At 41.0% G+C, this 20215-nt stretch overlaps 1 protein-coding gene across 2 annotated transcripts in view; it reads right to left on the bottom strand.

Moving 5' to 3' along the window:
• SH3YL1 (SH3 and SYLF domain containing 1) overlaps positions 1 to 20090 on the bottom strand; it is a 46384-nt gene extending 26294 nt beyond the window's left edge. For both annotated transcript variants that reach the window (XM_011960970.1, XM_011960971.1), the window contains exons 1-4: positions 19994 to 20090; positions 9051 to 9161; positions 5341 to 5454; positions 3149 to 3213 (exon numbers count right to left, since the gene is read on the bottom strand). In XM_011960970.1, coding sequence (XP_011816360.1) covers positions 3149 to 3213; positions 5341 to 5454; positions 9051 to 9161; position 19994 — 291 coding nt within the window. In that variant the 5' untranslated portion in view covers positions 19995 to 20090. The remainder of the gene's footprint in view (positions 1 to 3148; positions 3214 to 5340; positions 5455 to 9050; positions 9162 to 19993) is intronic.
• Between the last annotated feature and the right edge of the window lie 125 nt (positions 20091 to 20215).

Genomic DNA, 20215 nt, shown 5'->3' with positions numbered 1-20215 from the left:
GAGAGCAATGGCGACCACCTTCCATGGCTGTGAAAAGGATTCCGTACGAGCGCGCGTACAAGTTTTGTTAAAAAATGGCCGGGCGCGGTGGCTCACGCCTGTAATTCCAGAACTTTGGGAGGCTGAGGTGGGCGGATCACGAGGTCAGGAGATCGAGACTATCCTGGCTAACACGGTGAAACCCCGTCTCTACCAAAAATACAAACACTTAGCCAACCATGGTGGCAGGCACCTGTAGTCCCAGCTACTTAGGAGGCTGAGGCAGGAGAATGGCGTGAACCCGGGAGGCGGAGCTTGCAGTAAGCCGAGATTGCTCCATTGCACTGCAGCTTGGGCAACAGAGCGAGACTCCACCTCAAAAATAAATAAATACATACATAAATGAAAATAGAATGGCAGATAGTTATTCAACAAATACTGGATAGTACGAACCGAGTACGGGCGTGCCCTGTATGTGCTTGAAAGGAAAATCCCGTGTGGTTACAGGCCCTGTCATTGTCCCGTTTTACAGAAAGGAAGTATTCATGGGTGTCTGCTCGGTCTCTGTGGACGCAGCTGTGAAGTTTGAGAAAGTCTCTGCCCTCCCGGTACTCACAGTCCACTTCAGGGCTGGTCCTTACTATTTGTGGCTACTAGGACATGCGTGGTAGGAGCAAGTTCCAGGAGAAGCCAGGCCCGAAGGGGACGCTCACTCAGCCAGTCACCTGAGTCAGAAGTGCCCTCAGAGGTTGGTCCCTTCAGGAAAGACGTGTCCACCCTCCAGCCCCCCGGTGGTCTCGGTGGCACCAGACCTGCTGTGATGAGAACAGCCTGAAGAAGCCGCCCTAGACGCCCCACGCTCCTGTTCTGACTCCCTCCCTCATTCAGACAGCAGGCGGGAGTGCTCTGTTAGGATGGAGGCTTAGACAGAATCTGAGAGTGCTTCATGGAGAGCAAACAGTGCTTTCTGTTAACATCGAAAACCAGCCGACTGCTGTGACATCACTCACACTCATGGTTACACACAGAGACTTATCTGCGGGGCTCTGAGAAGCAAAGTCAGGTCATAGTTAAGAAGTTTAAAGCTCATGTCTCCAATCCCCAGGAGATGCTTCTTATCTCTGTTTGAAATTGACATTTAAAAGTGAATAGTTATGTTATTTAAATGAAATTCCATAGTTAATTTCCATACTGTCATAAAGACAGGCTTTGCAATAAAAAGTTTCTGTAAATGGCAAGCCTAAATAAGCTGCAAAGATGAAGAAGATATTAACAATAAAATTATATTTTGTGTCATTTCAAGTGCTTTTACTGTAGAAATCCATACTTAATCACCAATATAGGCCCAGAGACTTACATAAGGCTATTTTTAACTGTGTTTTGCAGATGAAGCCAAGGTGTGGAGAAGAAAAGCTACTTCCTAATGTCACAGAGTGGAAACACCCAGGTCAGAACTGGAGCCAGAATGGTCTGACCCAGTCTTCTCTCTCATAGCTCACCCCTATCTCATATTGTCTTTTAAAAATAATACTGTGTATCAGTCTAAGGCCGGGCACGGTGGCTCATGCTTGTAATCCCAGCACGTTGGAGGGCCAAGGTGGGCAGATCACCTGAAGTCGGGAGTTTGAGACCAGCCTGACCAACATGGTAAAACCCCATCTCTACTAAAACCACAAAATTAGCTGGGTGTGGTGGCGCATGCCTGTAACCCCAGCTACTCGGGAGGCTGAGGCAGGAGAATTGCTTGACATCAGGAGGTGGAGATTGCAGTGACCTGAGTTCGCCCCATTGCACTCCAGCCTGGGCAACAAGAGTAAAACTCTGTCTCCAAAAAAAAAAAAAGAAAAGAAAAAAATACTGTGTATCAGTCTATAAAATGTTTAAAGTCTTTCTATTTCGTTTACCGGATCAAGAGACCACATTTTACTTGTACTTGTTTTTCAGGGCTACTAATGTGCCCTGTGGCTAAAAGTCCAAAATTTTCAAAGAATTACCACGGAAACTCAATTTTTGATCTTTAATATATTGAAATTTAATACAGACATCATTTCTGAGTCTCTCATCATTTCTGAAATAAATGCTCAAAGCATGTCCCCAGCCTCACAGGGAGCCAGAGGGTTGTGGGAAGAACGGATTGTGACTCAGCCCAGTTTAGCAGTCTGATCTGTTGACAGAAAAAGGCCCTTCTACAGGCAGGGCCAGGGGACTGGGTGGGGTGGGGAAAGGGGAAGAGAGGGGAGGGAGGGAAGGGAGAAGGAAAGGGAGGGAAGCCACAGTCCCTGATGAAAATACACTTTCCACCAGAGGGCGATAGTTTTGAAAGCTTTGATTTGGTTGCATATGGTACAAAAATGCACTCATGATAAGCAAAACTGAAATGTGTTTCTTTTATACTACAGATTTATACAGCAGTGAGTAAGAAAGATTGAATAAAGATGAAAGAAGAGTTAGAAATACTTCCTCCTAATAAGGCTGAGGGAATTTAAAACTATGTCAACAGGGCAAATCTACAAAGGATAGTTTAGGAAGAAATGGACTGAAATTTGAGAAGAAAATGAATTGAGCGTACCAGGAGATTCGATTTCCAGTCCCTTGCAAAACGACAGACTGATGATGAGCATCAGCCCTAAGAGGATCCCTGTGTAGGAGAGCTCTGTGAGCATGCACATCCGCCCGACAGACGCCAGACTCCCAGGAGCAACGTTCTAAACTGAAATAACGTGAAGCTCTTCTCTACTTAAAGAATTTGGAGGGATATGAATATCGTATGTTGCAAAACTGGATTTTTCCACAAATGATGATGTACTCACTGCCCACGTGATTTCAATGTCCACTGAAGGAGAAGAGTGGCTTTGCCATGAGCAGTCCATAAACTGCCAATGACAGCTGGCCGGGTGTTGAGATGTGCCTGTTACACAAATGTACATGAGACAGAAGCAGATAAAATGGCAAATGAAAGAAACCCTACTCCTAATGAAAGAAAAGGAAAGAAAATGGGAACCATCAGATAGCTTTAGTTAGACATTCATTGAGAAAATAAAGGAAACAATTTTTCCTAGGTGCCAACAGTAACAATAAGAACATTAGGAAACCTCTCCGTTTTCACGGATTGTATCTTAGGTGTCTTCAGAGGATGTGGCAGTTGTATGGACAAGCACAACCTACTTACCTCAATTCCTATTTCAAATCCTCCACCAAGGCCAGCTATCCCAATGGCTGAGGGTGCAGACCATTCTAATAAAAAAAACAAACAAATGTTATCCTAACATTAAAACACCCTCAACGTGTGAATATAGGAGGGAAAAATGCTAAAATCTAAAGAGTGCTTCTATTTAAAATAATGAGACTTGGTATTTCCCCCTGTTTTAAAGTGTTCTTCAAAAAGAATGTGTAATTTTTAAAAAGTTGAAAATATTTGAAAAGTATTAGATATTCATTACCAGTCTCATAGCCTTACATCCTCTAATCTTTCTCTACCAACACGCATAAGACCAAACTATTGGTTCCCTAACCATGAACCATACAGAGCACCTGGTAACCTCAACTGTCAATACTTTTATAAAACAACTTAGCTGTAGCTCCAGTCTTCAGCTAGAATTCTGTCATAGATTTAAGAGATCAGAAGGATTCAAGAGAGTTTATTATCTAACATAACATAGTAATTGTTTCCACTGTAAATTTCTGAGGGCAAAAACTATTCTAACACCTCTCATGCTTGAGAACAAGAAATAGGCTACAAATTCAAGGTTGTTAAAATTCTAACAAGATAAATTACATTTAGTACAGTAATTCCATTTGCCATGATATGGCTCATTTTAGGGTTACTATATGCTTATTTTTCTTGATGTAGAAACAGTCACCTTAAACAAGTCTAGAAAAATGTATTTTCAATTTGGTGGGGGATGGTCTGGCCAAAGCACTTTTTGAAAATGGTTGCTACCATGCATGCTAGATAATAGAATACTGCTGGAATATATCCAGAACTATCCTACCTAGGCTTAGAGAAGTCTGGGTTACAGAAATCAGTGTCTGATAATTTTTTGTTCCCTGTGTTAGGAACTGTCCCCGTGTTAAGACGGCTGGTCTTGGCCGGAATCCCGGGGAATGTGTCGTGCCTTATTTGGACAGTTTTGAAATTACTGTCAGTAGAGTCAGCAGCTGCAGCTCAGGAAGAAGGGAGAGAAAAGTAGGTTTTGAAACCAGTAGGAAGGTTTGCTGGGGCTCTGAGACGAGCTCGAGGCTTCGTATTGACTGTCCCTCCCCTTGGTCAGCAAGTCACCCCGTCAATGGAGCAGCGGGGGCCTGAGACACGCGGGGACTTTCTCACAGACTTCGAGTCCCATCTGACAATGAGCCCCCTCGGAATGTGCCTCTATTTTGTTTGGTTTTACTGCTGAGAAGTCTGCCCATGGAAATTTGGATAATGCTTGAGAAAAACAGAATTGTTTTCTTCTCATTTTCAAAGCCACACACTGAGCTATGAAAACTGATCCACATAATAAGGAAGAGGTTCTTGCTGACGGTGGGGATACCTTGGGAAGAAATGGTGAATCTGCTGACTGCTAAATGGTGAATCTGCTGACTGCTATTTCCAGGCCATGTTTCACAAATGCATATATTGTATATTTATTGTCTGTGAGTGTCCCATGCTCTCTCAAAATAAAATAAAATTATGCTAAAAAACTGCAACTAATAGAAAATGTGTGCACTGAACAGCCAATGTTAAATTGGTATAAAAACATTTTAGTTGGTTTTGACACACCTGTGTGCATTTTAAATATTACTATAAATGTTAGTACTTGGGATTCATGGCAAATATTTTGATTTCATCTCTGAAGAATCAAGTAGTAGATTTTATCCCAGAAAGTAAAACCCGATGATACTGCTCTTTGATATGATTCTGGCTTGGGAAAATTCTTCAAATGTCACAGTTTTTATGACCTGCCACAGAAACAAAGAAGTTCACACATGGCCCCTTATTTTCACATCAATTTCCATAAAACAAAAGAAAGTAGCATACCATGAAGCTGAGGAATAAGAATTCATATTAAATAAAAGAAATGCACATATTGCCATATTTAAAGATTTGCTCCACGGAAGAATTACAAAATGCATGCAAAACAAAGTTAGATCTACGTGTCATGTCTTGTCTAATATTTTGAGGACAGAGAGAGACAGAAAGGCTGGTTCCCGTGGCTTGTTCACTGACACCAAACAGCACATTCAGTTGAGTAGCGCTGATTACGTAAGGTTTAGTCGATATGCAGGAAACCTGTCCTACTTGCTATGCAATGTGTTCACATGAAACAGACAGAACAAAGAATGAAGATTCCCTGCTCCAGTGAACAGACGCCAACTTACTTCCATCTGGAAGGCGCGCCAGTACAATCCCGCTGCCTCCTCTGGCGGTCACCAGGAACCCGGCTTTGATCACAGACAGAATTGCAAGGCCTTTAGCCTTCGCAATTACATGAGCTGTTAACGTGGAAAACAATGGGAAGGTAAGTATTTTGATCTATGTGCCTGGATAGACGATCAAGTGTTAAACAGAGTCAGAGTTAGGAAATATAAATATACCTAACGTAAATGACGAGTTAATGGGTGCAGCACACCAACATGGCACATGTATACATATGTAACAAACCTGCACGTTGTGCACATGCACCCTAGAACTTAAAGTATAGTTAAATAAACAAATAAATAAAACAGAGTCAGTGTACACAGAGGTTCTCCCTAGGAATTCAGGGCATACAGGAGCAATGAACAAAAGTCAGTCACTCAACAAACGGGCACGAGGCCTCTCTCTTCCCACATGTGTTTTTTGTGTTTGCTATTTTAGCAGTGCTAAACACAACATCATAAATATTCTCAAATCCTGTAACTGACAAAATAAATTAGATATTTGAATGAGATTTTATTGATATCTGCTAGTATTGCAAATATTTTGGCAATTTCAATTAATTTAGGATATAGTGCATAGATAAAAGTTACGTTTTCAGTGAAATTAAGATCCATATAGTACTAAGGAGAAACTTTAAAAATTACGAACAGGCAGCATGAATTAGAACTTTGATCTTAAAGCCATGTAGCTAAATTAACCTTGTATTAATTTAAAAAGTTGTTTTCAAAAACAGAAAAAGTAAGTAATTTTTCAATGTTAAACCATTTTTAACTTTATAAAATGATCCGCTATAGCATTTGAGTACCACTTAACTATTAGTACACTGATAATATAATTCCATTTAAAAATATTGGTTTATTCACATTTCAGAAATGTTCATTACATAAAATGAGGGTTATTAGTATATGTATCCACTGAATACAGTCCCACAGGATTCTGCGAATTTGTGACACAATGATACCTCGTTCAAACTAACAAGGGAAGCCTATCATATAATTTTAAGGTAGCTTAATTTATTATTATTTTTATCAAATATTCTGCCAAGGAAGTGAAGTCAGACATGGGGCTCTAGTACACAGAGCAAAGGCTTTGCAGATGCCCCAAGAGAACACTAAAATTCTCATGTAATTATGCCACCATTTCAAAGTTTAAATAAGAACCAACTCTTAGAAATAATTCATCCAACACCATGAAGTTCACATGCAGAACATTTGTGGAACTGTTCTTTTTTTTCTTTTTTTTTGAGATGGAGTCTCGCTCTGTCGCCCAGGCTGGAGTGCAGTGGCCGGATCTCAGCTCACTGCAAGCTCCGCCTCCCGGGTTTACGCCATTCTCCTGCCTCAGCCTCCCGAGTGGCTGGGACTACAGGCGCCTGCCACCTCGCCCGGCTAGTTTTTTGTATTTTTTAGTAGAGACGGGGTTTCACCGTGTTAGCCAGGATGGTCTCGATCTCCTGACCTCGTGATCCGCCCGTCTCGGCCTCCCAAAGTGCTGGGATTACAGGCTTGAGCCACCGCGCCCAGCCGGAGCTGTTCTTAATAAGAAAGCTACAGAAAATAAGGTCGCATCCTGGATGGCTGTCTACTAAGTGTACTTTATTTTTGTATTTAAAAGGTTATAATTATATTGTAACAAGATTAACAGCTGTATAATATGTCATGCAGGTTTACTTTTACAGCCACTTGTTGGCAGAATGTCTTCCTCACATTCTATTCTCAGTGCTTCCAGAGTTGCTATCGCCCCTATTGGGAATACTAGATATTAACAGAAGCATGTTTTAAAATGAACATATTCCACTTGTCAATTCTATTTTTATAGATTTCCACTCAAATTCAAGGGCACTAAAATAATAATAATCACTGAATAATCTACCAATTAGCTTTTGATTTATAACATAGAATGTACTGATTATAGATTTAATTGCTAAATTAAGTTTCACTTACTTCTTAGAATCCTAACATTAGAGGAGGCCAAACACACCACTGGGAAGGTCTCAAGATCTAGATGTCTTGCTTAAATGTTTTGTAGATGCAATTATTTATCCTATGAAATAGCATCTTTGTTTTAATGTAAACATGATGCCCCCCACCAGACTCCGAGGAGAAGTGGGCCTGGATCTCTGTTGGCTGTGGAACTTCTGTCTTTGCCACACCCGTGCCTTGGGGTAATCTCTTACTTAGACTAACATGCAAACAGAATTTCTTTTTCTGAGCTTCACCCACTGACCGGGGCTCCTTCAGAATACTGATACTGAAAATCTAGTTTTTCTTGTTGAGTTTTCTTTAAGCTCTAAAGCAGCGCTTCTGAAACTAGTGTGTGTGTGTACTTCCCTGGGACCTTGGGAGGAATGCAGACTGATTTGTGACATCTGACCAGATTGCTCACAAGCTCCCAGGGGATGTCAAGCTGCAGATTCAGACTGCACCTGGAGTAGCAAGGCTCTACCAAGCACTGTTTCCTAAAGACAGGCGGAGTCCCCGGGCCAATGCAACAATAATTAATATCATGATTAAGATTATTAAAACAATAACAAATTTTAAAACATTATTTAAAGTTTTATTACATAACTTTAGATATCTGGCTTAGAAAAATTAAACTTATCTCTTTAATGCAGGACCCAGAGTCATGTACTCTGATTAAGAGGGAGGCTGGTCTGTAACAGTGTCCAGGCTATTGGCACGAGACAAGTATTCTGCGAACACCCTTTGGAAATAACTAGAAGTGCTGATGAACAGATAGTGGTTTTCAAAGGCTCCCCCCGGACCAATCTTATGTGTCACTGACTACTTAAGAATTACATGAGAAACACGTTTAAAACATGCATTCCTGGACACACTGCACTAAAAGTCTGATTCGGCAGGTTTGGAATGAGGTTTAAGAACTGTGCTTTTATGGTCTAGGGGATACTGATGCACATCTGTGTTGGGAATTACTGATTAATGTCTTAAACCACTAGAGAATGTAAATGTCTTATGTGGAAGGAGGAAACACAAAATTAAAATTTATGTATGAGATTAGCTGGTGAGTTTGCGAGGTTAGCTTGCAGAGTCCTTAGCACGCGATGCGAAGGACAGACAAGGCTGCAGAGAGCTGAAGTGGAACAGGAACACATGGTGTTTAGGGCACTGGCACCCCGGGGTGGGAGGCAGGAGAAAAAGCCTATGCAAAAGGGAGAGACAGGGAGGGAAGAGGCCCTGCTGGTTTGCCTGGTCTGCAGTTGGCCCTGTCCAGACCCCTTGCACCTGGAGTAGCAAGGGTCTATGAGGACTGTTTTCTCATGATGGGAGAAGTGACAGGAATGCAAAAATAATTACTATCATTATTAAGATTATTCTACCAATAACAAATTTTTAAAGCAGAGCTCAGAGTCATGTGCTGTGATTGATTAAGGAGGAGGTTGGTCTGTAACACTGCCAAAGTGAACTGGCATTTGGATCTCCTTTGCATGAAACAAGTTATGCTGTGAACACCCTTTGGAAATAACCGGAAGTGGTAATGAATAGGTAGTGGTTTCCAGAGCATCCCTGGATCAGCCATGAGAAAAAAGGTGGAGGAACCACTTGTTGGCACTGAGAGAGGCTTCTGCCTGAAAGGGAGTGTTGAACAATGCAAAAAAACAACTTAGGCAAAAAACACTTAGAGATGAACAGCACTCATCCTATTCACCTACCAGGAATGATCTTATCAGGTCCATTTCTGGATGTTATTTCTGTGAATTCTCTTAATATTTTGGCAGCCTTTTTTGCTTCTGATTTCAAATTGGAAGGTATAGGGTTATTCACTGAAAGATAAAAAAAGATATTTTAATCAAAAATTCTGCTAAATAGAAGTGAGAAATTTATTATAATTTCATTCTTCTCATATACAATTGTCAGAAGTGTTCGAACCAGAGAGACTCCATCTTGAATAGGAGCTGGGTGAAATAAGGCTGAGACCTACTGGGCTGCATTCCCAGGAGGTCAGGCATTCCAAGTCGCAGGATGAGATAGGAGGTCCACACAAGATACAGGTCATGAAGACCTTGCTGACAAAACAGCACGCAGTAAAGGAGCCGGCCAAATCCACCAAAACCAAGACAGCAATGAAAGTGACCTCTGGTCATCTTCACTGCTCATTATACACTAATTCTAATGCGTCAGCTGCCAAAAGACACTCCCACCAGTGCCACGACAGTTTACAAGGGAACATGTAGGGAAGTTACCCTACATGGTCTAAAAAGGGGAGGAACCCTCAGTTCTGGGAATTCCCCACCCCTTTTCCAGAAAACTCACAAATAATCCACTCCTTGTTTGGCATGTAATTGAAAAATAACTATAAGTATCCTTAGTCGTGCAGTCCATGTCACTGCTTGCCTATTGAGTAGCCCTTCTTGATTCCTTTACTTTCTTAATAAATTTGCTTTTACTTTATGGACTTGCCCTGAGTTCTTTCTAGCACCAGGTCCAAGAATCCTCTCTTGGGGTCTGGATCGGGACCCCTTTTTGGTAACACAATGAAGCATTAACACAGCATAGCCTATCAAAGGAAATGAACTGGAAATGCTCATTGACAATATCATCTCTCTTTCTCCTAATAAATAAAATCTATGCTGAGAGTGGGAAACTCTAAACTCTCAGAATCTCAGAAATTATAAAATCCTTGGGCCCCAAAGGATGTTAAACAAAACCTGGCCAAACCTCCATTAGGTATCTTCTTCCTGCAATTAACAGACTTCAATACTAACTTAAAATAAGAATTTAAAATTTAAAAATAAATATATTTTGTATCTATAATATGTAGTATAAAATTTAATATATTTTGTTGTACTTGTCAAAAATGTTGGAACTAGCTGCCTGTAGACTTTCCGATGAGTAAAACTCTAGGAGATTTGGGAATTGAGTCTACAAGTAATGCCGGCTTGCATTTCTATGGCACTTTACGTTTTCAGTGTCACCTGGACATTTATACACTCATCGGAGGGCTTGTCATAAAAAAGCTGACCTAATTCTTCCAGCTCTGAAGTGTGTCAGAGAAGATGGAGTATTCTCTTGTCACCGGATGAGGAATGAGCAGAGCGAAGAAGCTGAGTGGCTTCAGTGTAAGACCATGAGAGCCCTGAGGCTGAGAAGTTCTTGTTTCACTGACTATAGTTAAGAGGCTCATGCGTGACTGTACTGCAAGATGTCAGGATCTGGAAGGTTGAAGGCATTCATCTCCACTGTTTCACCTCCGTAATTTACAGAATGTAGATGAAGTACGCTAACGGAAGCTTGCTTTTGTAAAAGGAAAACAAATCTCAGGACCCCAAAATCACCAAGCCAAGGGAAAAGTCAAGCTGGGAACTCTGTCAGGCAAACCCGCCTCCCATTTTGTTCCTAAAAAGATAGCTACAAAGGTAAGCTACACACTTCCCTCACAATTTGCCACAAGGAAATTCCCTGTGGAGAAAAGATGAATTCAGACTCTTCCCTCTGCTCACGTGAGACAAATGCATATCTATTGTTTCCTTTGCCCTGTTTGTTTCACTAAGCCAGACTAAGGCGTAAGTGACTATTCCTGTAAATCACATACTCAAAGGCTAACCAGAAACTCAAAAGAATGCAACTGTTTGTCTTTTATCTACTTATGATCAGGAAGCCCCCTCCCCACTTCGAATTGTCCCACCTTTCTGGATCTAATCAATCTTACATATATTGATTGATGTCTCATGTATCCCTAAAATGTATAAAACCAAACTATACTCAGATCATCTTGAGCACATGTTGTCAAGACCTCCTGAGGCTGTGTCATGGGCCATCCTTAACCCTGACAAAATAAACTTTTAAAATTGCTTAAGACCTGTGTCAGATCTCAAGTGTAAACTCATGGTTTACTCTTTCAACAGATCAAATGCTCAAAGAGCATAGGGGAAAAAATCCCTTTCTTTTATTTAAGAAAATATAAATATTTCTAATAAAATGTGATATATTTTGGTGCTTGGTATGTTTGAAAGATGTAATTTATTTTAAAAGTGAAAACTGGCTGGGTACTCCGAGCACTTTGGGAGGCCAAGGGAGGAGGATCACTTGAGGCCAGGAGTTTGAGACCAGCCTGAGCAACATAGTGAGACCCCATCTCTACCAATAAAACAATTTTAAAAATTAGCCAGGCATGGTGGCGTGCACCTGAAGTCCTTGCTACCCAGGAGGCTAAGGCAGGAGGATTACTTGAACTCAGGAGTTTAAGGCTGCAGTGAGCTATGACTAGGCTACTGCACTCCAGCCTGGGCAACAGGGCAAGGCCCTGTCTCAAAATAAAATATAATTTTAAAAAGTTAAAACTGATTTAGGGTCATTTTGGAGTTCTATTTTAATTTCTTTAAAAGATGTCAGTATCAGTTTTTTGTGGCTCAACACAGGAGTATTAGCATCAAATCAGGAAAAAAATCCATCCCAAGAATCATCAATGGCATTAAGATAGAGGAAGGTATTTCCATAGATACTTTATGTAAAATGAAGTGTGCATGATGCATGTGTGTAGCTCTTTACTCCTTTTAAAAACAAATGGCATCACAGCATTAGTGTATTTTGGCACATTGCATTTTTAAATTATCTCAGAATAGTTAAAATATTGCCTCTCAGTGTAGGCTTTTCAAATCAACTTCATGAGACACAATTTACAAAATGAAATCTACCTGTTACAGGTATAGCTCAGTGGGCATGGACAGAGAGAGGTAGAGACCACCCCTGATGACTCCATCCATGCCCTCTGCAGTGGTCACTCCTGTACCCAGTCCCTGCCTCAGGTTGGTGCCAATCTGAGTTCTGTCACTGAGTATGAATTTTGTCTGTGCCAGAATTTCCTGTAGTCATCAGTGTGTGTTCTTTTCTGTCTAGCTTATTTTACTCACATGAAATTACTGAGACTCACTCACATTGCTGCATAGATCAGAAGCTCTTCCTTTTTGAGTGCCAACTGGTATTCTAATGTGTGGACATAGCACAATTTGTCCTTCCAGTCACTGTTGATAGACAATTGGGTTCTTTCCAGCTTTTGGGTATTATAAATAAAACTGCTATAAACATTCCTTTGTAAGCCTTTTGTGAAAAAATGTTTTATGGCCGGGCACAGTGGCTCATGCCTGTAATCCCAGCACTTTGGGAGGCTGAGGCAGGAAGATCACCTGAGGTCAGGAGTTGGAGACCAGCCTGGCTAACATGGTGAAACCCAGTCTCTACTAAAAATACAAAAAATTAGTCTGATGTGGTGATGCATGCCTGTAATCCTAGCTACTCGGGAGTCTGAGGCAGGAGAATCACTTGAACCTGGAAGGTGGAGGTTGCAGTGAGCCAAGATGGCGCCTTTGCACTCCAGCTTGGGCAGCAACAGTGAAACTCCATCTCAAAAAAAAAGAAAAAGAAAAAATGTTTTATTTCTCTTGGGTAATTACCTAAGATAGGAATTGTCAGCTCATGTGGTAAATGTGTATTTAGCAACGTAGGGAGCCACGTAAGAGTTCTCTAAAGTGATTATACAGTTTAGGCTTCCACCAGAAACTTAGAAGAGTTCTGGTTATTCCATATTCTCACGAACACTTTCAATGTCCAGGTTTTAAAATTTTAGATATTTTAGTGGGTACATAGTGGCCTTTCATTGTGGATTTAATTTTCATTTCTCAGATGACTAATGATGTTGAACACTTTTTCCTATTTCTATATCTTGCAAAGTGTCTGTTTAAATCTTTTGTCAATGTCCTTTAACCACTTTTTAACGGAGTTGTTTTTTTTGCTTGTTAAAGTAAGTTTCTTATAGATTCTGGATATTAGACCTTTGTTGGATGTATAGCTTACAAATATTTTCTTCTATTCTGTAGGTTGCCTGTTTTCTCTGTTGATAGCTTCTTTTGCTGTTCATAAGCTCTTTAAGTAGGTCCCATTTGTCAATTTTTGTTTTTGTTGTAATTGCTTTTGGCATCTTTATCATAAAATCTTTGCCAGGGATTATGTCCACAATGGAATTTCCTAGGTTATCTTCCAGAGTTTTTATAGTTTTAGGTTTTACATTGTTAAAGCAGGCTAAATATGACCTGAGGACTTCAATATCTGAGTCCTTGTAGATGAACTGCAACCTAACTTAATATGTAGACAAGATTGAGAACCTAACTTAGGAGTATGCATCTGTAACAATAGCTCAGTCTTGGCCAATCCCAGCAGCCATACTTCAACCACTCATACACTGCTGAGTGTTCAAATAAGGCAAATGATGAGCTGTACCCAATCCAGTTGTTTCTGTACTTCATTTCTGATTTCTGTATATCACTTCCCCCCTTTTTTTTAAGTCTATAAATTTGTTCTGACCATGAGGCATCCTTGGAGTCTCTCCGAATCTGCTGTGATTCTGGGGGCTGTCCAACTTGCAAATCATTCACTGCTCAATTAAACTCCTTAAAATTTAATTCGGCTGAAGTTTTTCTTTTAACAACATTCAAGTCTTTAATACATCTTGAATTGATTTTTGCATATGGTGTAAGGAAGAGGTCCCATTTCAGTCTTCTGCATATGGCTAGCCAGGTATTCCACCACCATTAATTGAATATGGAGTACTTTCCCCATTGCTTATTTTTGCTGACTTTGTCAAAAATCAGATGATTGTAGGTGTGTGGCATTAATTCTGGGCTCTTGATTCTGTTCATTGGTCTATGTGTCTGTTTTTGTACCACTACCATGCTGCTTTCATTACTGTAGCTTTGTAGTATAGTTTGAAGTCAGGTAGCATGATGGCTCCAGCTTTGTTCTTTTTGCTTAGGACTGCCTTGGCTATTTGGGCTCTTTCTTGGTTCCATATGAATTTTAAAATAGTTTTGTTTTCTTTTCTAATGCTGTGAAGAATGGCATCGGTAGTATAATAGGAATAGTGTTGAATCTATAAATTGCTCTAGGCAGTATGTCAATTTTAATAATACTGATTCTTCCTATCCTTGAGCAAGGAATGTTTTTCCATGTTTGTGTCATCTCTGATTTCTTTCAGCAGTGCTTTGTCATTCTTGTGGAGATCTTTCACCTCCTTGGTTACCTGTATTCTTAGGTATTTTATTTTTTTGTGTGTTAAATAGGTGTTTTAAATTGCATAATCTGCCATTTCTACATCTGTTTTTGACTGATTCTTCTTCTACCTCTGGGTTATGTTTTCCTGTTTTTACTCCTTTCTAGTAAAACAGCATTGTAGATATTACCATGTTGAGTGCCTAGATTTCATTGCTTCCCTTAAAAGTGTTGACACTTGTGTTAGCAGGCAGTAAGTTACTTGCAGATCAGCTTGATCATTTGTTGGCTTATTGTTGTGTTCTGTTCGTGTGTCTAGAGCAGTCTTTAGAACTATTTTACCCATCAGGTGTGTCCCTTCTGGGTTCTCTCCTGGGTGCCCTGGTTGTTTAATAAGCTCTCCCCATTGTGGCTGTTTGGAATGGCTGTCCCCAGCCTGGTGCAAGCACTGTGAATAGTTCACCTCAAAGCTTCATGGCAGTTGTTCTTGCCCTGCTTTGCAAATTTCACCCTACACAGATAGCACTTAATATTCAGCCGAAGGCTCGGGGGATCCCTTTGTAGATTTCTGGAGCTCTTTCTCTCAGCCGTCCCTCATTGCTAGTAACATGCTCTGCAAGTTCCAGTTACCTCAGCCTCTTCAGACTCAGTTTCTGCCTCTTCGTTTCAGCAGGAGCCTGGGCTCTGGGTGCCCCCTCCTTGTCCTGCAGTTTAGGAAGTGCTCCAGGCAGAAAATGGTCACTAATGGAGTTCACCTCCTGTTCCCCTTATCTTGTGGATCTCAGACATGTCCAACATGCGCAAACAGTGCTCTACACACAGCTGCCCATTTTCCCAGCTGTTTACCATGAGTGTGAGTAACAGGAGCCGTTTCACTGCCATAGCCAGTAGCTCTCAGTGCATTTTCCATTTGTTCTTTTATGATGAGCAATGCTGACTACATTTCTATCAAAAGTTTTTCACGCACCTTGTCTATTTACAGGGGGTTTCTCCCTGTTTCGTATTATACATTAAAAAATTAATATTTTTTCTGGAATATGATTTAAAAACATTGACTCCATTACTTGTCTTTTGAATTTGCTTTTTTTCTGTTTTTTCTTAATGAAATCAAATCTGTCTTCTATCTTACAAGGGTCTTTTAACAAAACACAGTAATTTTCAATTTCAAATGGGAAAATAAGAAGAGCTAGGAAATAATACGTAAAGGAAGAACAATGATAGCCCAGCCTTGACAGAATCTGTGGCATGACAAAGCCTCAGTGATTAATACATATCAGCAGATGCACATGTAGGACAAAAATTAATGTACAAAGAAAATTCAGAAATTGACCCAAATATATTTTACAAATTTAATATATAATAAAAATGACATTTCAATTCTATGTTGAAATGATGTATTACATACTAGATAATGTTCATTTGGGGAGAAAAACAAAAATTCATTCACGGCTTTGTGTTACAGAAAGATAAACTCCAAATTCATTGAAGATGAAACTCCAAATTCATTTAGAATGTCAAATATCAAATTATAAAAGAACCAGGAATTATAGAATTTTTTTTTCAACTTCATAGTGCAAAAAACCCAAGTATGGCAACAAAATTTCTATCTTTCTATATTTTTACATGATCAGCAACTATTTGTACAATGCACAAGTACACTGTAAAATACAGGAAAAAGTACAGATATGCAAATATGAAGGATAAAAAGCATCTGTAACATTAATACCCACCAATACTACTGCCTGCATTTTGATGTATGCTTCAACTGATTCCTATTGCTAAACATGTAGACTGATTCCACTTTTAGCTTTTATAGCCATTACTGTCAGGTACTAATTATCTTGGGAGAGATGCTCTAGATGTTCAATACATTTTAATTACATATATACATATTATACATATATCTAGATGCTGGATACATTTGAATTAGTTCACTGGAGTGGAAACTTGTTCTTTCTGCTGCTGAATATTTCATCTACTTTATTTCAGAGGCAGCACAACTTGTCTGCTTCCATTGATGCTGCAGCCATAGTATCCAGAGTGGAGTGGGTGACCCGAGGCTGCTGTATCAGGACAACATTCCTCTTTGTGCCACGGCAAGGCTTTATAACCAAAGCTGGTCCAATACCAGCATCTGATGGGGGACTTGTGTAGGAACTGCCAGAAGAACTTTTTCCAAGGCACTTCTGTTTCCACTTGCTGTGGGATTTTTGTCTCCACAGGGGTAGAGTCTGAGAGCAAAGCCTTGGTAGGGGAGCCTGGCAGGAGGTGGAGAGAGAACCTGGGCTCTGCAGAGCCAGACTGAAGTCACAGCAGCTCTGGACTTCTTTGTCAAATGGACCAGCAACATCTTTTTCTGTTAAAGCCAATTTAGACTAGATTTTCTGATACATGCAACTGAAGCACTGTAAATAATACATAAATCTTACCCCTCAGAAGACTTTCTACTTTGAACTCTCAACCAAGCAGTATTAGAGCAGTCAAATAAGCAAATTCCTCAGTTGAGAGTTGATCTTGCAAACATCCTGCTGTAGGGAAAGGTCATGGCCTGATTTATAAACACGGGAAGAGAGCCATTGGACTTGGGAATCAGATGCAGCCTCGCACAGCTGCAGACCGCAAGACCCGTCCTAGATACAGTCTGTGTCACTGTGATCCAGCTGTTGACAAGGCTGGGCACAGTAAGGATATCTTCAGTGTGTCAGTTGAACTACAGAAAATGTTACAGATTCTAATCAACTTCTGATAAAATCATGCCTGGTCACAGTTACATGCAGTGAATTTCTCTGTCAGAACAAAAACATATGCAAATAAAAATTTAGATATAAGCCTCAAATCCCATCCTCAGCATTAAATGATGGCTCACCCAGTTTTCTTCTGCTACACCATAAGGCATGTAGAGCATAACCTGTTCAGAGTGCTGATGTCCCATTCTATCATATGGCCAAAGTTACGAAGACACAGGTCATTACTAATGAAGCCTCTTAAACCTCATATTATGGTTAGCATTTGCACTCTCATAAACGTCTTAAGCCCCTTGAATCATGCAAAATCTCTATAAATATTTAAGTTTTTTCCTAAAAAAAAAAAAGGGTGGCTGCCAAACCTCAAGCTAATAAACTTTCAGATAAAGTTTTCTTTAAAAAGTTAAAATGCATGAAATTTTCATAGTAACATGTTTTTTAAATGAGAAGGGCTTATAAAATACTGCAAAAAAAATTTTATTTTGGAAACCTCAAAAGTGTAAATCAGCTTAAGATCTGGAAATAATTTTAGGTATTGATCACAGGTCTATAAACTCAATGCTAGAGCCACTGGGGGCAAACACGGACATGAGAACCCTACTTGGAGCAAACTGCCACCTGAGGTGAGCAAGTTGACTACGGTTTCCAATCTAGTCCTCCACGGAGGGTCAGGAATGAAAGCAAGAAGACCCAAGGGCCCCTCTCCACCACTTTCATTACCAGAGTTCAGATTCCCAAACTTTTGCTTCCCTTATATTATTTTCTTCAATGGACTCTAATTATGAAAGGAATACTTACAGGAAAGCAAGCTTAGTAAATCTGGTTTTCCAAGTTCTTATTGATTATATATTCATCAAATTAATAAACCTTATACTTTATGTGAAATGGAGATTAACTCACTAAACTGATAAAATTCCATCTAAGATCAAAGGAACTAGAATGCTGCTAAAGATATATTTAGAATAAGTTGAAGAAATCTTAGCCAAAAGAAAGTGTTGTATCTAATCTTTGAAGAGGTTTTCAAATGTTGCCTTAAGCTACTTTTATTAACAAAACTGCATTTTGAACCCCACTGCTTGACAACTATGGCCTTTGTTTCTTAAGTCAATTCTTACCTTTCTGTGGCCTTGGTTTAACTACTTCCTTTGTTTTAAGGAAACAAAGCTTGTCAGTTCTCAAAATAAAAACCTGTCTCTCTGGTCAGATCATTAACTTCCCCAGTCATACTTTAAACCAGACTACCATTTGAACATCAAGTGCTAGCCTGAGCTTGTTTCCAGTCCCTGGAACCGAGGCTGTGGCTGGGGAAGGAAGAGGACAGAGAAAGGTTTCTCTGCTCCCTCGGGAGACAGGAAAGCCCTTTATTTATCCCTGCCATCCCTCTTCTCCAACTGAAACGTGTGATCTTGGTACAGAGCAGGTCCACACATGCCACACTGGTCTGATCTTTTAGAGTAAAGAAAATCTTTTTAAAAACTTCATGTACTTAGGTCTCAAAGAGCAGAGAATTATGTCTCATCATGACGCCACTCACTGGCAAATAAGCTGGCGTGCACAGGGACTTGTGAGGCTCTCAGCAGAGTCAGGGCAGCAGTTATTTCCCTTCGACTGCATCAACTTCCTGTGTTTGTGTTGACATGCCAGATCCTTGTTTCTGCGGAATGAGAAACCTCCTGAGAATAAAGATTTCCTAAACAGAAGTATCAAATCACTTTTGATGAGCAAACATTAAACTTTTTTTTTTTAACTTACAAAGAATGTGGGGTAACATTTACTAGTTTTACAGAAATTTTGTTTAAATAGAACATTAGTGAACTAAATAACCAATTCTCCTTAAACATGATAGACAGGATGGAGGCTATCACTCTGATCATTTTAACCTCCAACATAGTAATTTGTAAACATCAATCGCTGCACAAATATTTTAATAAGAGGCCAGCCTATAGGAGTAAACAGCACCTTAGCCTCGAGACCTGTTATTTCTGTCAACTGTGTGTACAGATTTTCTAAGTCGTTATGAATTCAGATATTCCCTACATCTCAATAAGAACACCTAGGAGAACGAGAAATCAGGACATTCATCTCCTGTAAGCAGAAGAGAAACCTAGCACCCACTCTCTTGCGGGGACAGCTTCCTGTCACTTTCCAACTCAGCCTCCACGGGAGCACGAGCATATTGGTTCAAATGAAGGGAAAAGGACACATCTCTGTCCACAGTGTAAATCCCATTTGCTTACGGTGGTCAACCGATTCAGACCAGTTTCACACTTCCTTAACGAAGGAAAAACTCAGCAGCCAGCGCTCAGGCCCAGCGATCTGAGAGGACCCGTGCTTGCCACGACCCCGCGGCCCAGCGACCCCGGCGCCAGGTGTTGGGGAGACTGGCCCTTCCCTTCCGGGTGTGAAGGGCTGGCCCTTCTCTTTCAGGTCGGGGGTGGGCAAACTCGAACCTCGCCGGAGCCCTACTCAAGGCCTCCTCCCCGCGCCCGTCGCGGGTTCCACGCGCATTCCAAGCGCGCGCATCCGACCCAAACTTCAGAGCCGCCTCCGTGGAACGGAAGGATGGTCGCTGACACCTGGCCATTCAAATATCAGGAAGTTAAAAATAACACGACCATCGTCAACATTCCAAACTTCGGAAAAGCTTTTCTAAAAATGGAAAAGACGGTGGCTAAACTTCAATCAAAATCGCTGCGGTCAAGAAAGTCCTGGGAGCTGCTCTATCTTAACTTTGGGCAGTTTGCTGTTAACAGACGCGCGACCTAGAAACCCCAGAGGCATCGTCGGTTTTCCCGTCCTCCTCCTCCCACCACCACCCAGCTCCTGAGAGGGGAAGGAGCGGCAGGACAGGTGGGCCCCCCGGTACTCACTGGTGCCCGCCCGGCCGTGGCGCCCGGTCCCAGGAAGAGGAAGGCGCGCCGCCCCGCCCCGCGGACTGGGAGGCCCCAGTGAGGGCGTACCTGCGGCAGGTGAGGGAGGCGGCGGCGCAGGACACCTGCCGTGTATGTTTGGCGGGACAAAACCCACGCGCCCGCCAGGCCGCGCTCGGGCCTTCGCCCCCGGGGACTTCGGAACCGCCCCGTCCTTAAGAT

Source organism: Colobus angolensis, unplaced genomic scaffold (genome assembly GCF_000951035.1).
Source record: "Colobus angolensis palliatus isolate OR3802 unplaced genomic scaffold, Cang.pa_1.0 Scaffold53, whole genome shotgun sequence".
NCBI lineage: Eukaryota > Metazoa > Chordata > Mammalia > Primates > Cercopithecidae > Colobus > Colobus angolensis.
The sequence above is the reverse complement of the archived record's forward strand: the minus strand, read 5'-3'. Positions and strand labels throughout refer to the sequence as shown.